Genomic DNA, 16,267 nt, shown 5'->3' on the forward strand with positions numbered 1-16,267 from the left:
GGGAAACACTTCCGTCTGCGCTACGGAGCGCGGCGCGGCGGCGGCGACGAGCCGCGGGAAGGGACATGTCACGCAGCAACGCGTTTTTCTCCTCCCGCCGCGGAGGCCTCCCGACGGGGAGGGCGGGGGGACGGGGGAGCGCCTGAGCCCGCCCCGCAGCCTGAAGGATTTGGGGCGTTTCCAGGTTATTTTGTAAAGGCGATGGGGCCTCCCTGACGCGATCGGAGCGAGCTCTTCCTGCAGAAGCCGGCGCGGAGGCGGGCGGGCAGGGAGCTGCAGGCTGCTGCTGCAGGAGGTGACCGGCGGGGCTTGGCCTTCGGCTACTTCCTCGCTTGTCCAGGGGAGCACCGGGAAGGGCTCCCGGGCAGCTCAGAGCGCCCGGCGCGCTGCTGGTGACCGGTGACGGGCGCAGAGAGGGAGAGCCTCGGTGGCCGGAGGAGTACAAGGGACACGGCCGGGATCGAGGGAGAAGCGGGGCTGGAGGCGGTGAGTTAGCGATGGCGACAGCACGGGGAGCCGCTCCGGTCAGCACCGCCACCCCGGTTTACACGGGGCAACGCTTCACCGGGAATCCTCGTTACAAGGGAATCAGGAACAGGCTTTGTTTTGTTTTATTAATATAAACTCAAAAGGCCTCAAAGCAGTTTGGTGAGATGAGGTAGCGCAGCCCTTTCCCACTGGAAGTCTGTAGGTGAACCCTAGCGGGACCCAGGCATTCCCACTGCGAGTCCCAGCCTGCTGCTGGGTGCACGCTGTTTGCTTACACTGTGCAGAATGGAAAGTTTATCTTTTATTAAACGTGAGTCAAAGTTTATTGTAAAGAAATAGGGAGCTCTAGTGGCTTGGGCTTTGCAGAGTTCAGAGGAAGAAGTCGCAGTTGAGCCCTTGCACTTAAAGGCACGCTGTGCGTGATGTGCGTGTCCTCCTTTCACCAGGTGAAATTATAAATTTGAAAAGGGGTACGCTTTCAAAGAGACACTGAGACAGCAACACCAACAAATCCTTCGCACTCATTTTGATAAATCAGTTGCAGCCATCCTGTAATATTTAAACATTTCAAAGTTAAAAACCCATAACAAGAACTGGAGTGCTCATTTATTTTAGTAGGTATCAGAGCAAAGTGATTTGTCAAGTTAAAACCATTATATTCAACAATTTGATTGCTAGGCTAGGAGAAAAGATGGATGGTCTTTGGAGGACAAGGTATGTTTTGAAAATAATATGCAAATTGAAACTGAGGGATAGTTGCTGTGCAATCTTTGTAACCTGTACACTGTTGTTAAGAGTCAGACTTGTTTGTCCAAAGCAAGCAATATATTCTTGAAAGTATTGCAGAAGTATACATTAGACATTGCCCTCATCAGAAAGAATGCGCCATAAACTTATAAATGAACTAGTTAATTTGAGATAAAAAAGTTACAGAGATGAGAAACTTATGGCCAAGTAGCACACACACGTATCTAACCAAAAAGCCCCAACACACCAGAAAATGTACCACGCAGGAGATGCAGCCCTGTAGAAATATAAGGTGCCTTTTGCAGTAATAACATACTTTGCACTTCATTCGTTAGTTAAGAGGGTGTTGAATGTCCCATTTCAGTTTCTCTTAATAAATCTTGTTTTTCATAAAAATATTTTAATTTTAAGGTTTGCTTAGAGATGTTGGGCAAGTTCACTACAGAAAGAAAGTAGACTTGTTTGCCTTAAGAATTTCCAAGAAAAACGTGCCCAGGAAACACCTTGGGTCAGGCTTCAAGAATGTAAGATACTATTTCTGTATGGTTTTCTGAGGCTTTTGAAACTTTATGCAAACATGTAATAAACCGAGCCTTTAAAACAATTAAGTAAGCTTTAACCTCATTTTATGAAGCAGGATCAAATGTGCAGTAAAAGGTCAAATGAAGAATGAGAAGCTGAGCATAAAATCTTAATTATCTTCTTCTGAGCTCAATTCTTTAACCCTAACTTCCCATCTAATATGCTATTTTTTTTTACTCTCTCTCAGAAGTACTCGTATTCCAGATACTTTCAGTATGGAATGAACAACATAAAATTTTCCTTCCTGTTAACTTGTTTCACATGATGGTATATACTTAAAATAGTATGTGTCTTCCCATGTGTTATGACACATATTTGCTCTACGACTTTCAATTGCTTGAGAGCTGCTTTTTGCCACAGGTAGCGTTTCCAAAATTTCCTCTGTAACCATTGTTGCCAGTCTAAGACAAACCACATGTGGGTATGGACCTTGGCTATTTTACAGGACTCCAGAGCACTTTGATCCCATCTGTGACAGTAAATAATAATTAACAGTAGCAATGGCGCTTTTTGAATGTACTTACACAATCACTCTTTTAGCTTCAGTGATCTTCTGACTTTAGAGATACCTGTACAGTGTTTCTAAAATGCTGAAAAAGTTCTTAAACCAGCTAAATTTGGGATTTTGATACCTCTAACATTGCTGTGTGCCTTTGCTGTAAAGAGATGTGAACTTGAGGTCACATCAATATCATCTACAGTAGCTAGACTTATCACCTCATTATATTATATTATACTTCACTGAGTAGATTTCTCAAGCAAGAAAGGAAGGTGTGGTACAATGACCTATTGCCATTTACGCAATACTTGCTGAAATTGCTGCAAATATTGTGGGGGAAGCCTAATAAATCATCTTATTTGTGGTGATTAATGAGTTCTTTTGTATTTTTTTTCTAGCTCTGTGCTCAAGTGTTTACTTGGAAGTACATCATACATGTGAGCCCAGCCCAAAAAACATGTAATTTACACCAATAGAAAAAAAACAATAGGAAAATATAAAAAGCAATTAGTTCTGTATTTTAAAGAATACAGCGTGGCTATCGATACTTCTTTTTCTTGAGCTAGAGAAAAGCTGGGAGGAATGGATGATCGCTAGCCTTTCGGAAGAGTGATAGTTATTCTTCTATTTGGGAACTGAAGGCATAGTGAATTGCGCTCATGTGTGCCAGGGAACAGACGTAGCAGACAGTACCGTAGGAAGAATGACAGCACACGCAGTGTTAAGAGGAGGAAGGAAGATGTTACGCGTTTCCTTAAAGAAATCAAGAGAAGTTAAAGAAACACAGAAAGAATGGTAAAATTGAGATGAACAGACTTTTGCATACAAGTGCAGTGTTTGTGGTATCTGCATATCGTTAGCCTGTTTTGTGTCCACCATTAGGCCACCTACAAAAGCTTATTTTATATTTAAACAAAAAAAATTAGTAAGTAAAGTTTCTCTTGCCATCTTGTCTGGTAGCCTTGTACTTGAGTCTAGGCACAAACCAACTCTATTGGTTCAGTTCTGAAAAAAATGAATTTATATTCAAAATGTACAAAAAATGAGTAATGGGTGTAGACTATACTTTTTCTTAACCTTTATGATACTGAGTTTCTGCTGCTGCTGCTGTTCTTGTTTAATGCCAGATTTTCTTTTAGTGAGAACTGGGTTCACTGTCAGACAGAGCATGGATATTTGAAAATTTATGTCTAAAATAGCTTTATATCTCTGTGTTTGTTAATTGTATTTTTAAAAAAGTCAAAGCTTGCTTCATTACTACTCACTGGCAGTAACCCACTTTTGCCTTCCTACTCAGCTTAAACTGTATCTGTTTGGAATGTTATGTAAAATATTTTCCTTCTTGTCTTCTCTTGAAGAGAGAAATGTACAAGTTTGCTTTTTGTTTCTTTTCAGCATTCAGTATGGCTTCTCCAGCTCTGCTCATGCGTGTGGTCGCATCTGCATATTCCGTTGCGGAAAAAGCTGCAACAATTGTTAGAAATGTAATGGCTGGAGGAGATCTGGGGATAGTGGAGAAGGTATTACTTTCACTTTGTTCCAATTTAATTTCTGTTATTAATGCTGAGTTAGATACAGGTCAAAGTGGTATTTTTGAAGATCAGCAACTGGGGAAGGAAATACAGTCCTCACCTCTCTGATGCAAGAAATATTCCTTATTAAATTAAAAGAGCACTGGAGAAGTGTCTTTTGACCCATATTTCTAAAAAAAATGTTCAGACATTTAAGAGAAACACATCATAATTTTGTCCTGATTCCCCTCACAAGACACAAGCTTTGGATAGCATGTCAGAATTCATAATAATGTATTCTCCCATCAATTTTTACACCTATGTTCTAACATCTGTAGTACAGCTTAAAGTACTGTGCCCTTGATGAATTTTGGATTAGGATAAATCAGTGTTTAGTTTCTTAAAACAAAAGAGAACCTTAGATTTTACTGTAAATCACAGTTTTCAAAATAAATTCGGAGCTTCAAATTCAATTCTAAATAGAAAACAGAAATGAAATTACAATCATCTGCATGAAATTCTTAATTTGCTCTAAGTTAGTAAGCTGCACTGACGAGCCAGGATCTTTGTTTTGACAACAATGCTAGAATAGGTGGAATTAAATTTTTATGTTAATTCTAGCTTTACAGGTTATGTCACAATATTATGGACTGCATTAAGTATCTGTATTATTTTTGGTGTCTACATTGAAGTAATTGCTGGTATTTATATTTTGCTGATAGTCAGCACTTTCAGCCAGTTGTGAAAAAAAGTCTAATTGTTTATGACTTCTGTTGTCAGTTCAGACAGTAGATGCGAAAAGATTTTTTCCTCATTTCATCAGTTATATTAATCACTATGAAAACTTCTGCAAGTTTTTCTTATTCCTTTTTTTTCTAAGCAAATAAAATAAGGTGTAGAGAGAACTAAAAAAAACCCTGGAAAGTAATGATCTCTGTTTTCAGAAGTATTTAGATGCATAGCAGGATTCTCAGACACATGTAAGTAGAATATACTCTCCCACATAACCTTTTAGGTTCTTGGAAAAACTAATGCAGCTTCACTACAAGAAAGCCTTAAAATACTTTGTACCTCCAGAGGTACAAAGGAATCACTCTCTATACTTTGTTTGATTAACCAGTTAAGTTTAAATGCATCAACAAGTTCCATTAAGCTTATTTTTAAGAGTCCAGCAAGGCTCAGGTAATTTTAACTAAAAGTAAATGCTGGATTTTATCCATTTAATTCAGTTTCACTTTAAAAAACATGTGTTAAATTATTTCCCAGTAAATCAGAAATGCATTGCTCAATCATTTTCTAATATAATAAAAGCGGCAAATGAACACATTTTAACTCTGTAACCAATTGAGTAAATGATTGTAAATACAGTATAACAAAAATGATCAGAAGTAATAGGTGATATTGGCTCTAAATAAGACTGGTTATACATGCTTTTTCTTTTAAATGAATACTACAAACACACAAAATTAGATCGAAAACAATGACCAACAGAAGAGGTTCCTGTTTGAGGGACTAGCGATCTCAGAATTCCTGCAAACCTCTTGTCAAAGGTGGCTGGTGAAAAAAGAGGAAGAATGCAAGAAAGAGAACCTCTATGTGCCTCTGCTTTGCAGTCTGCAGGGAAGAGATGCACAAGAACAGAAAGTGCTGCTTCTCATCATTCATCCTCTTGCTGCAGTCAGCAAACATCGAGACCAATTCCAACTGACCTTATTGAAAGCTTTAGAAAAGCTAGGAAGACAATGTTCCACCTTTTCCCTCGACACACTGACCTCCCATCTATTTATCTAGAGGAGGAAAATAGTTCAATGACAGTTGAATTTTTAGCTAGCTCCTCTCCTTCCTCTCCTGATGTCCAGAGCTTGCTTTTCTCCAGTCAACTCTAAGCTCTCCGTTTATATTGCTTCTCCTTGTAGCATTTTTGCTTCCCCCACCCCCAGCACCCCAATTAGTAGATAGACATTTTGTCCAGCCATTCTTACATTAGTGATGACTGTTTTGAAGAACTACTTTATACTGTTTTATTAGATTGGTGTTCTGGAACAAAGGACATTCTCTGCAATGACTTGATCTTTCCGAGTCTAAACTCAGTGCCAAATTCAAGCAAATTTATTAGGGGATGAGAGAGAAATTTCAAAAAAAATATCAAGTTTCATAAAAATAGGCAATTGGATAAGGGACAGACTAGGTTCTGAGCATGTAAAAATTAACCCATAACATGATTCTAGACAGACTATTCCATTCCTGTCTAGAATCCATTAACAGAAATGGTTAATTTCTGTAGCTGGATACAACATTTTTCATGTTGTCACCAAATAAGATACAAGCAGATAAAATAAAATTTTTGTTTGATTCAACCAAGATGCAAATCCTTGGATGAACTGGCTTTCTTAATTCCAGTGCTAACAGAAGTATTTCTTAATGGGATTCTGTCTCCATACCTAAAGGGCTCCTCCATTCATAGATACTTAAAGATTAAGGCAAGAAAGTATTCATAAATTACCCGCTTCCACTATATAGCAGGTTATTAATGTTTAAGAAGATATTACTGTAACCCATGTTGCAACATATGTTTGGCTACACTGCATCTTTTGTGAAGGCTTTCAGTCATTGTTCCATGTCATCTTGAGACACCAAATCCACTGTTTCCTCTCTAGAATTTTTGCTGGAAAAAATGTATGGGTGTTACTGTCCAGTTCAATTTCACTGGTTAGCTTCTGGATTTCTCTGCTAGAATAAGCAACTGCTAACTATTTAGAAGTTTATACATTGTAATTGTTTCCATTATTTTTTTTAACAAGCTAGATTAACTGGACCTTGAAAGCACCTTTTACTAATACCTTCCCTATATTTCTCCTCTTTCCTAATTTGTCATGTCTCTCTGGTGAGCCTTAAAATATTTATTTTTTCCTGTTCACATCTTAGTTTTTGCTTTTCCCTCTTCTTGTATTATATCTGGGTTCATACTTGTATTAATTTATTCTGTACATAGTGTAGTATTTGCACAAATACATTTTCAGTACAGTTGCACCAGTGCATGAGAAGAACGCAGCATGTAAATATTGTTCTAATATCATACCAGCCTATCTTAGCTCTGGAGTGTACAGGGAAACTCTGCTTCTTTCAGTTTTTAGCCTGCCTCTCTCAACATCACTTACTAGGTTGAGGATTTATCAAATTAGACTTCTTTATCGTTACAAGGTAGATATTGAGTGACATATGGGCCGTTGTACTGGGGTTTTTGTTGTTGTTGTTGTTGTAGTTTGGAAATACACCAATTCCTATCCATCCTTTGACAGACTGGAGCCAATGACTTGCAGACCAAAGCTGACCGACTGGTACAAATGAGCATTTGTGCTTCCCTGGCACGGAAGTTTCCCAAGGTGACAATCATAGGAGAAGAAGTAAGTACCTAATTTATTTCATACTAACAATTTAACTTGCTGTAACTTGCAGTGGAATTTGCTTTGGCAGGTTTTAGGAAATAATCTTTTTTTTTTTTTTTTTAAAATAATTTATTTCCATCCCATTTCATCTTTCCATTACATTAGCTTTGTCAAATAAGCTGCAAGCAAATCCACAGTTCTAAAGCAAATCAAGATTAGTCCAACACCTTTTTCTAATAATTTTGAGAATCCTTTTTTTAGGAATTGCCCACTGATGAGGTAACTGAGGAATTAATTGAAGATGGTCACTGTGAAGAAATACTGAAGAAAACTTGTCCTGCTCAGTACGCAGGAATTAAAGAGGAAGAGGTAATGTGGTAATGCTATACACGTCTTCATATTTTAAACTCTTATCTATATTACTTATTGATTTTAGGTAAGAATGTATTAAGAAAAAAGGTTATTTCAATGTTGCCAATTTTTCTTTTTGGTGTAGCCATGAGAATCACACCTCCAGAGCTGGCAATGCCGCATATCCCTGTATGCAATAATGGGAAGTGGGAATTTGCTTCTTACAACTTGTGATTCAAATTTATTTGGAAGGAATCTACTTTAGACATAAGTAATGTCATTTCCATGTTCAGTTTAAGCCTTCATACCTCTGAATTATATTTGCTGAGAAGTTCCAGTCAGTTTTTAAGCTTTTTTGTGTAAAATACTATTATAGGCTTCAGTCATATCATAATGTTAAAAATTTGAATCTATTTCCTTACTGCCATAAGGAAATAAAAGCACTAAAGTAAAATATATACTTTGCATGGTAATTTACATGATTTGTGTTTGTTAATTTTCCTTTTTTATTATTTTTAAAGCTTGTAATATGGGTTGATCCCTTGGATGGAACCAAGGAGTACACTGAAGGTTGGCTTCTCTTTTAATTCTGCTGATTCAAAAAAAATTAGAGCAATGTAATAAAGTAGCATGTACATGCAAACAGTTTTATGATAGAAGTTACATACAATATTGTTTCATAAGGCTGATGTTGTTTCTGTACCATTTCGCATGTAATTTGAATTGAGGGACTAAATCTCCCATTTGCACAGGAATATGCTCAATTACATTTACATCCTCCTCTTCAAACAACCCAGATACCACAACTGTATTTGTAGCCTGTTCAAAATAAAACAACATCTTCCTCTAAATCATAATTCTTCAGTTATGGGAAAAAACTGTTTTCAGCAAAGCCTAATTTATGTCCATAGAAAAGACCCTAAAATGAAGAAAGAAAAAAGAAAAATCTCCAAAACCAATATGCTGAAACCTCACTTTAGCCTCCTGCTGCATCTTTTATAGGCAGATTTTTTTCCCGTTTTCAGGGAAAGAGATGTAAAACTGTCAACAAATTGCTAGTTTTGAATACTATTAAAAAATTCACACCACAATTATAGAAGAATATCATCATATACTGCTATTTAGTTGTATCTTTAAACTTCTTTCTCATATGTGTTAATTATAACATAGTTCTATCAAGAGAATTCTGTCTATCATCTGGGGCATTTTTTTTGCAGACCTCAACGGTAAATGACTAAAAAAATTGTATCAACCAACCTATTACACCTGAAAATCCTGATTAGTATTTTCATTTCTAAGATAATACCCTGCATATCAATTTGTGGGCTTTTATTGAAGGTTTATTTTTTTATATATATACTTTCTCTTTTTCAAGGATAACTACATTCATATTATTTCTGTACAGGTCTCCTTGACCACGTAACGGTTCTTATTGGAATTGCTTATGGAGGCAAAGCAATAGCAGGAGTTATTAATCAGCCATATTACAACTACGAGGTATTAAATGCATTGATTTGTTTAAAAGCATTAGGTGATTTCTAACTGTCACTTCTCAGCCGTTTCTAGTTAGCGTACTTTCCGCTGAGACGCAGTGTGTAGTGGAGTTAATGTTGTAATATAAGGTGGTGTTGTTTTCATGAAATATATACAATTTTGAATGTTGGTTTCCAGGAACTGAATCTCAGGGACCCACTAACAGCCATACTGAATCTTGACGCTTGTGTAATACACTAATACAATGTACATCACGTATGTACCATACTACATATGTACTATTACTACAGTACATAAAGTACATATTGTAAAACAAGTACAGATTGGTATTTTTGCAGTCTTTGCTAGAAATTCTTTAGTAAATCCATGCAATAGGTACATTTGTGATGTGTGGTAACTGCCATAAATCTGCAGCCCTAAGTAAACCGAGTGCACCTGTCACTGACAGCTGTGTTAAGAGTGCATCAGGCCAGGTTTCAGGTGTAAGTCCAGGATGGCCAACCTACAGGCCAATCTCCAACACATGTTTGGAGATTATTTCAGTATTATCTGTGAGACGGGGGGAAAAGCTCATGACACAGCCTGATTAATTAAACTTGAGCTGATGTAATGTATTTCGTCAGCTGATTCTATATGTTCTGTGTGATTATGCATGATGAAACGTTTAGAATGACAAGATATTTTCAGTTACAGATTGTGCCTGAAGTACAGAAATATACAAATATTAATTTGTTAGTCATTGAAGGCAGAATGTAATGCACCACCACAATGTCACAAATAAGAAGAGGGTAAATGATATCATTGCCTTAGAGGGAAAGAGAGCCAATTTCTCACTCTGGGCTCTAGAGTAGTTCTTTTTCAGTGCCATTGTTTAAATATATAACCCAGTATTAATATTATACTCCCTGATGTGCAAAGATGTCTCTAGGTACTCCTTTCCATTTGTGCTTTAAATGCAGATCACTATGATTAACCATCACCTGGACCCGTGTACCTGTTTTGTAGGCAGGAGCTGATGCTGTGTTGGGCAGGACAATCTGGGGAGTCCTGGGCATAGGTGCCTTTGGATTTCAGCTCACAGAAGCACCTGCTGGGAAACACATCATCGTTACCACCCGTTCTCACAGCAGTACCCTGGTAAATGACTGCATCAGTGCCTTGAACCCAGACAGTGTCATCAGAGTTGGAGGGGCAGGAAACAAGGTATGAAAACTCCAAATCTTTTGTTTTTACTGGGACAAAGAAACCTTATTACCTTTGGAAAAAGAAAAAGAATTTTTAAAGAAACCATTTGCTTGCTTGCATGCATGTACAGGAGACTTCCTCCTTCTTCCCCAGCACAACTTCTCTTCCTAGCATTCAGTGGGCTGTGAGGTAGAGAGAATTGGCCATGCTGGTCATGGCTGAGGTCCATCTTCCCCAGAATTCTGTTTCTAGGGGAGAAAATAAAAAGTTATAAGACCAGAATGACTAAATGGAAATACAGTTTAATCATAATTATTAGACATTTGCTCCTGCTCATGTTAATACGTTTTTTGTTCCAACTATCTAGCAGCACATACCAAAGAATAAAAATAGGAGAAGCACACAGTGATATTTCCTTTGCAAACTTTCTTTGCATACAGGGAATACTCATTTGCTGCAGTTTTGAAAGCTTAGTTTTGTCATGGTTGTCAAAAACAGACTCTCCAATCTCTTTTCTCCAACATGTGCAAGGCTCAAAATGGCACCAAGACAACATGGAGATAGTTTCCACTTTATTTTTTAGTACTTGGACAAGATGGTAATTCTTGTTTCTGAAACTAAAAGCAGATTTTCATCCTATAGACTGTATTTATAACAATCAAAAATAGATCATGCAGCATGGTAATACAGTATAGCTTTCTAAATCTTAATATAATTTCTTGTAATATTGGAAAGGAAATGGCTGGTACATAGAATAAACTGATCTAATCCCTGTTTCTGGGTGGTATTTTTACCCATTTCTAAATCCCTAGATCCTTTGCAATGATTGCCACTCTCTATTCATAACAGATCATTCAACTTATAGAAGGCAAGGCATCTGCTTATGTATTTGCCAGTCCTGGGTGCAAGAAATGGGATACATGTGCACCTGAAGCTATTCTACATGCTGTGGGAGGTAAGTTAATAGCATTCAAAATTCCAAGATAAGTGAAACTACATCGATTTAAAGTTATTTATACTTTTCATAGAAAAAAAAGAATTTCAAAACATGTCTTTGGAAAGAAAAATGATAGTATGTATGTATTTTTAAATAGTCACTATTCACTAGGAGCTTTGAGCCCTTTGAAATCAACAGTAACTCTAAAGGGGCAGCAAATTATGCTCTGGAAAGCATGATATGATCTCTTTTGCCTTGGACTAATGTAGTCAATAACTGTCAAATAATTAAAAAAGCAAATTCCAAAATTTTGGGTATATTAATTTTAATATTTTCAAAACAAATGGCTTTTTTTTCTCTTGGCTACTATTGCACAGTAAAATCACGCTGTCCTACTAACTGGATATAGTAGTTTATTATTAGTAACATATTATGTAATATGTAGACATTGAATTCTTTAAAACAACAAAAATAGGCCAAATCAGGCAGTTGTTCCTCAGACGTACAAACTCCAAAATTGAATCATTCATGTAATTCAGTAAAATTAGTGGTCTCCAGCCAACATAAGCCACTTCACCTTTTAGGGGATAAGGTGTTAGAGAAGTTATGAGAAGACTCACTGACAAGAATTTGAATATAAGTAGTATTATACTATTTCTACGGCTCACATTGATAGACCTTTTATCACCACATGCTAAAATTGTGGGGTTTGATCTCGTAAATTCTGTCAAGCAAGGATAACAGGCTTCATAATGACATTATTTAACTCCTCTGCAGTCTCTAGTGTTGATAACTGGGATAGCTTTAAACAGGTTAGCTCAGGCACAAAAGAGCAACCAATCTGGGGCAGCACAGTGCTGTATTTAGCATCCTTGTTATGTAGGTATCTCATGGTTACATTAGCTTGCATAAAGAGCTGTGTTGCTCTTGCTAAGTGGTTTCTAGAGGTTCATTTAAAACTAGCTGGGGTATTTCTATATAATGTTAGAGTTTGTTGTATAGACTTACCCTGGCTTTTACTTCAGCTGAGGATTTTTCTTTCCTTCTCGTCAACGGCCAATGTAAAAACTACTCAGGAAGCATTTTAATTAATCCTTGAGAGAGATGATGTTTTCCTTTTCCTGAAACACATGGAATTTAAGTATTGTTGAAAGAAAATAAAACCATTAGTTATTTGATTTCAGTCAATAAAAAAACTGTTGCACTTAAACTGGGAGCAAAGATATTTTACATCTGAAGACAGGCATGTGTACCCCAAAGACTGTCTGTTTTTTTTAGTTACATCTCTTGTACTACTAAAATAGATTATCTCTGTCCAACGCCTGTTTGCTGGAATAACTTTTTTCTTTTTTTTTTTTGCAGGCAAGATAACTGATATGCATGGAAATTCATTTCAGTATAACAAGGAAGTGAAACACATGAATTCAGCTGGGGTCCTTGCCACTTTGAGAAATTATGACTATTATGCCAGTCGTATTCCTAACACCGTTAAACAATCTCTTGTGCCTTAAAGCAGTAAAGCATCTTCACTTGGCCTGGAAGGCTGAGAAAGTGAGGTTGGAGAAAAAGAAAGAAAGAAGATAACTGAGCTTGAAATTTTTTTTTTAGAATCTGAACTGAATTCTTACATTACAGTGTTCAATAATTTCAAAATCACATACAGAATCTCTAGGTATATGTTAGATCAGATTGTTTTGCTATGTTTAGCAGACAACATCAAAACAGTCACATTTCTTCAATAGTTGTTTTCTATATTCTTTGGGAGTATTCATTCTTCATGACTGTGCTTAATATACTGCTAAACATAATACTACAGTCCAAAAATCATCTTAATATTCAGGGCACAAAATTGTTTTAAGTAATTTACATGATCTTGCTCAATGTTTTTTGTTGTATGTAGTCAACAAGGGTTTATTGTGTGACAAATGGACTAAGAATTTGCCTGGATGGGTTAGCCCATTTATTATAAAGTTGAAAGTTTTGATTCTTAGAAGTGAATCTTTGAATTTTTTGATCTGCACTCTGTTTTGGGATGCCCGAGACTGCTATTTGTGATAAGTTAGGTTGTCAAGAGTTTTGCAGGAGCCAGGACACAGTCCAGCTGGGCCTCTGATGTCTCAAACAGGGGTTCCTGGATCACTGGATCCATTGAGGATCTGTGAAACATTAATACAGCAGGGTTCAGGACACCTCAGTTGAGAAGAACCCAAGGAAACTGCAACAGGGGGAAGAAATCCCAGCACCTCTCTGATGATCTGAAATGTCTCTGTCAGGGTCTATGCCACCTCAGTCTTGGAGAGCTCTGGGCATCCTAGGTAACTTTGTCATACATGGGGACAACAGAAATGCCAGAACTTGAAATTTTTGATGTCCAAATTTTGAGAGAAAGTAAGTCCAGGTGCCTTTTCAACAGCCCCAATAGTTGAGGAACCTGACACTACCACTTCCTCCTCCTATGGAACATAGGCATGCTAGGAGAGGGGAGAGAGCAAGGGACAAGATCACCTAAAATGAACTTAATAATTAGAGAGCCCATTTCAGTCAGCTTTCCCATATGTGTGAGGGTTAGGAAGGCAGGATTCAGCTGTTCAGTCCACTTGAACACAAAAGAAAACAAGTAGTAAATTACATATGACTAGCTAAAATTGGCAACCTTAGCCAAAACGGATGAAGTCTCTTGAAGCTGAATTTAGGATTTTGGAGTATCTTGAACCAGCAGGGCCCCTATGTACTTTCTTTTCTCCAGATTTAGTGACCAAAGTCCCTCACTCTCAAATTAAGGAGTCTTAGGGCCTCCCTTTCCCTAACAATGTGACACATACTGAGGCACACTATGAAGAGATACCAGTTTCAATGGACAACACATAGTTGTACTTTGCTTTCTGTTCCCTGTGTGGATAGAAAAGTGGTGTATGTCAGGTTCTCAGGCTTGCGGTGTCAGGGAGGGTGCCTGAACTCAGCTGCTTGCTTACATAAAGACTGAACGCCTAAGCTCTCCCAGCATGATGTTTTTTGCCTTAACCTCTGCTGACACTACGAATGGCAAAGTAGCCTGCAAGTTGCATTGCACCCATTCTCACTTCCTCCCTGCCCACAAGATTAAGTCCTCTGAGTAACTGCACTCTTGGTCCACTCAAACCATCTTTAAGCTAGCACTGAACTTCAAGATACAAAAAGCTATGTTTTCTATACAGAAGACAATTTCAAAATTCTGTTTTCAACAGTGTGTTTGAGTTGCTTCTTTCTCCTTTCATCACACAAGGTATTTAACAACTCTAATTTACTTAGAGTCCTTAGATTAGATCCTTTACTCATAGTAGGGTAATACCAATATGACTTCATTGGCTTAAAGCTGGCTCTATTTCCAGCAAGCAGGAACATCTTGACACCAAAAGAGATGAACAAGGTAACTCTTGCTAAAGTGTTCCCAGTATCTCCATGTGGACACATGGAAAATGATCTAAGGAAGCTCTTTCTTTAGTGAGGTCATCTTATCATAACATATACAGATAAATTCGCAAGATTATCTCTTACCTCATTCTATTATCATCAACCAGTGCTATCATTACACTGGATTAAAGCTGCATATATAGGAACAACACATGCTTCTAATCCTTTCATCTATAGCCTACCTTTCTTCTCCTTCCTCTAGTGCAGGAGTAGTATAAGCAGGCAAGAGAGATTCAGCCTGCTTTAATTAGAGCTGCCTTAATATTTTGACCCATTATAAGTTTAATCATTCCACATATTGATTGTCACTGAAGTTTGAACCACATAGCAAGTACAAACTTAATCTAATTTCACTGCCTCCATTATACGTAATTCTCACGTTTATCTTCTGCAGGATTCTTGGATAGGCATGCTTTAGTATTCACATCAAAATCTGCATGTGAATTTGCAAAACACATTAAGATAATATGTAGAATGAGAGGCAACACAAAACCTGCCTCAGTAAGTCTATGTAATCATTAAAATACAAAGTCAAGTACAGAACCCACTGTTAGTAATCTTCATCTATGTCTCTATATCCTTATTTTCATCTGAAACTTGCTGTATGTTTGAAAATTTCCTCAGCATAAGCCCCTTTCTAATTCTGCTGTAATTTATCTCTGCTCATTTACAGTTACCTCAACAGGAGTAGAACACACACGGTATATGCCCGCTTCTACCTGATGTGTAAAGACACTTACATATGGAATCATTTTCCATGCTTACAGAAACTGTAAAACTGCTAACACAGGAGATTATTAAGGAAATTTGAGATAAAATCCAGTAGCAGGAATCAAGGATAATAGCCAGCACGTAAGGTGCAGTCACGCTCTGGCTGTACCACAATGCTCACCGCACAAAATGGCACCGGTCCACCAATCAAGCATTTGAGAACGTCTCTGCTAGCACATCGGGTGCTATAGTACCATCTATAAAATAGACTAGGGGGGAAAAAAAAGCGCACAGTGACACTGCATTGTCCTTGCAACAATGTGAACTTGAGTCTGTGTCCTGGGAAAAACTGCTGACACAGCACTTTTGTAATTAATTCCAAGACTAGTCTGACCCACTGCAACATCTGCTATTTGTGAGGAACGTAACAAGTGACATTCTACAAAAACAGACGGGTCAAACCACTGCACTCAAACGTGTCGGTATGTTGTGCACTGTTGATTTGTTTATATCGTTATATACAGCAAAGGCACTGAAGCCATCCCTACGGCTGCTGCCAGATATCTAGCTCGAGAGTTCTTACAGCCAACCCCTGCAGAGCTCTCGGGAAGGCTCTGCCTAATCGCCGGGGCAGCGGTGAGAGGAGCAGCACCGGCACCCGGCCCCGCTCCCGCCGCCGGGCTGCACCCGCCGCTGAGGCCAACGGGACGCTCAGAGGCAGGGCGGCCTCCGCCGAGCGCCCGCACAGGGCCGCTCCCCAGTGCTTCACCTAGCGCAGGCGGTGCCCTGCGCACTGCGCACCGCCCACCAGCCACCTCCCGTCCGGCTCCAACCTCACAGCCTCCTCCCGGCGGACCTCGGGCCGTGGCTGCACAGCTACAGCTCCAGCCCAACCGCCTCCTACGGAGACAGGGCCTCTATGCCT

General features: G+C 38.4%; 1 protein-coding gene and 1 long non-coding RNA gene across 6 annotated transcripts; one reads left to right on the forward strand and one right to left on the reverse strand.

Moving 5' to 3' along the window:
• Positions 1–83: 83 nt before the first annotated feature.
• BPNT1 (3'(2'), 5'-bisphosphate nucleotidase 1) lies at positions 84–14,402 on the forward strand. 2 transcript variants are annotated; one of them, XM_068395429.1, is made up of 9 exons: positions 84–486; positions 3,713–3,837; positions 7,128–7,232; positions 7,476–7,583; positions 8,087–8,135; positions 8,971–9,062; positions 10,065–10,262; positions 11,094–11,199; positions 12,544–14,402. In XM_068395429.1, the coding sequence occupies exons 2-9, from the start codon at positions 3,721–3,723 to the stop codon at positions 12,690–12,692; spliced, it is 924 nt and encodes a 307-aa protein (XP_068251530.1). In that variant the 5' UTR covers positions 84–486; positions 3,713–3,720; the 3' UTR covers positions 12,693–14,402. The 2 variants fall into 2 exon arrangements, with proteins under 2 accessions (XP_068251530.1, XP_068251539.1); XM_068395438.1 differs by lacking the exon at positions 3,713–3,837.
• Positions 783–16,259, reverse strand: LOC137660551 (uncharacterized). 4 transcript variants are annotated; one of them, XR_011047700.1, is made up of 6 exons: positions 16,176–16,259; positions 15,524–15,611; positions 12,190–12,302; positions 10,315–10,492; positions 10,054–10,149; positions 783–1,038 (listed from the first exon to the last, which is right to left on the reverse strand). It is a non-coding gene; the product is annotated as an uncharacterized lncRNA (long non-coding RNA). The 4 variants fall into 4 exon arrangements; XR_011047704.1 differs by lacking the exon at positions 15,524–15,611 and having other exon boundaries at positions 10,054–10,146; XR_011047699.1 differs by lacking the exon at positions 15,524–15,611.
• Between the last annotated feature and the right edge of the window lie 8 nt (positions 16,260–16,267).

Source organism: Nyctibius grandis, chromosome 1 (genome assembly GCF_013368605.1).
Source record: "Nyctibius grandis isolate bNycGra1 chromosome 1, bNycGra1.pri, whole genome shotgun sequence".
NCBI classification, from domain to species: domain Eukaryota; kingdom Metazoa; phylum Chordata; class Aves; order Nyctibiiformes; family Nyctibiidae; genus Nyctibius; species Nyctibius grandis.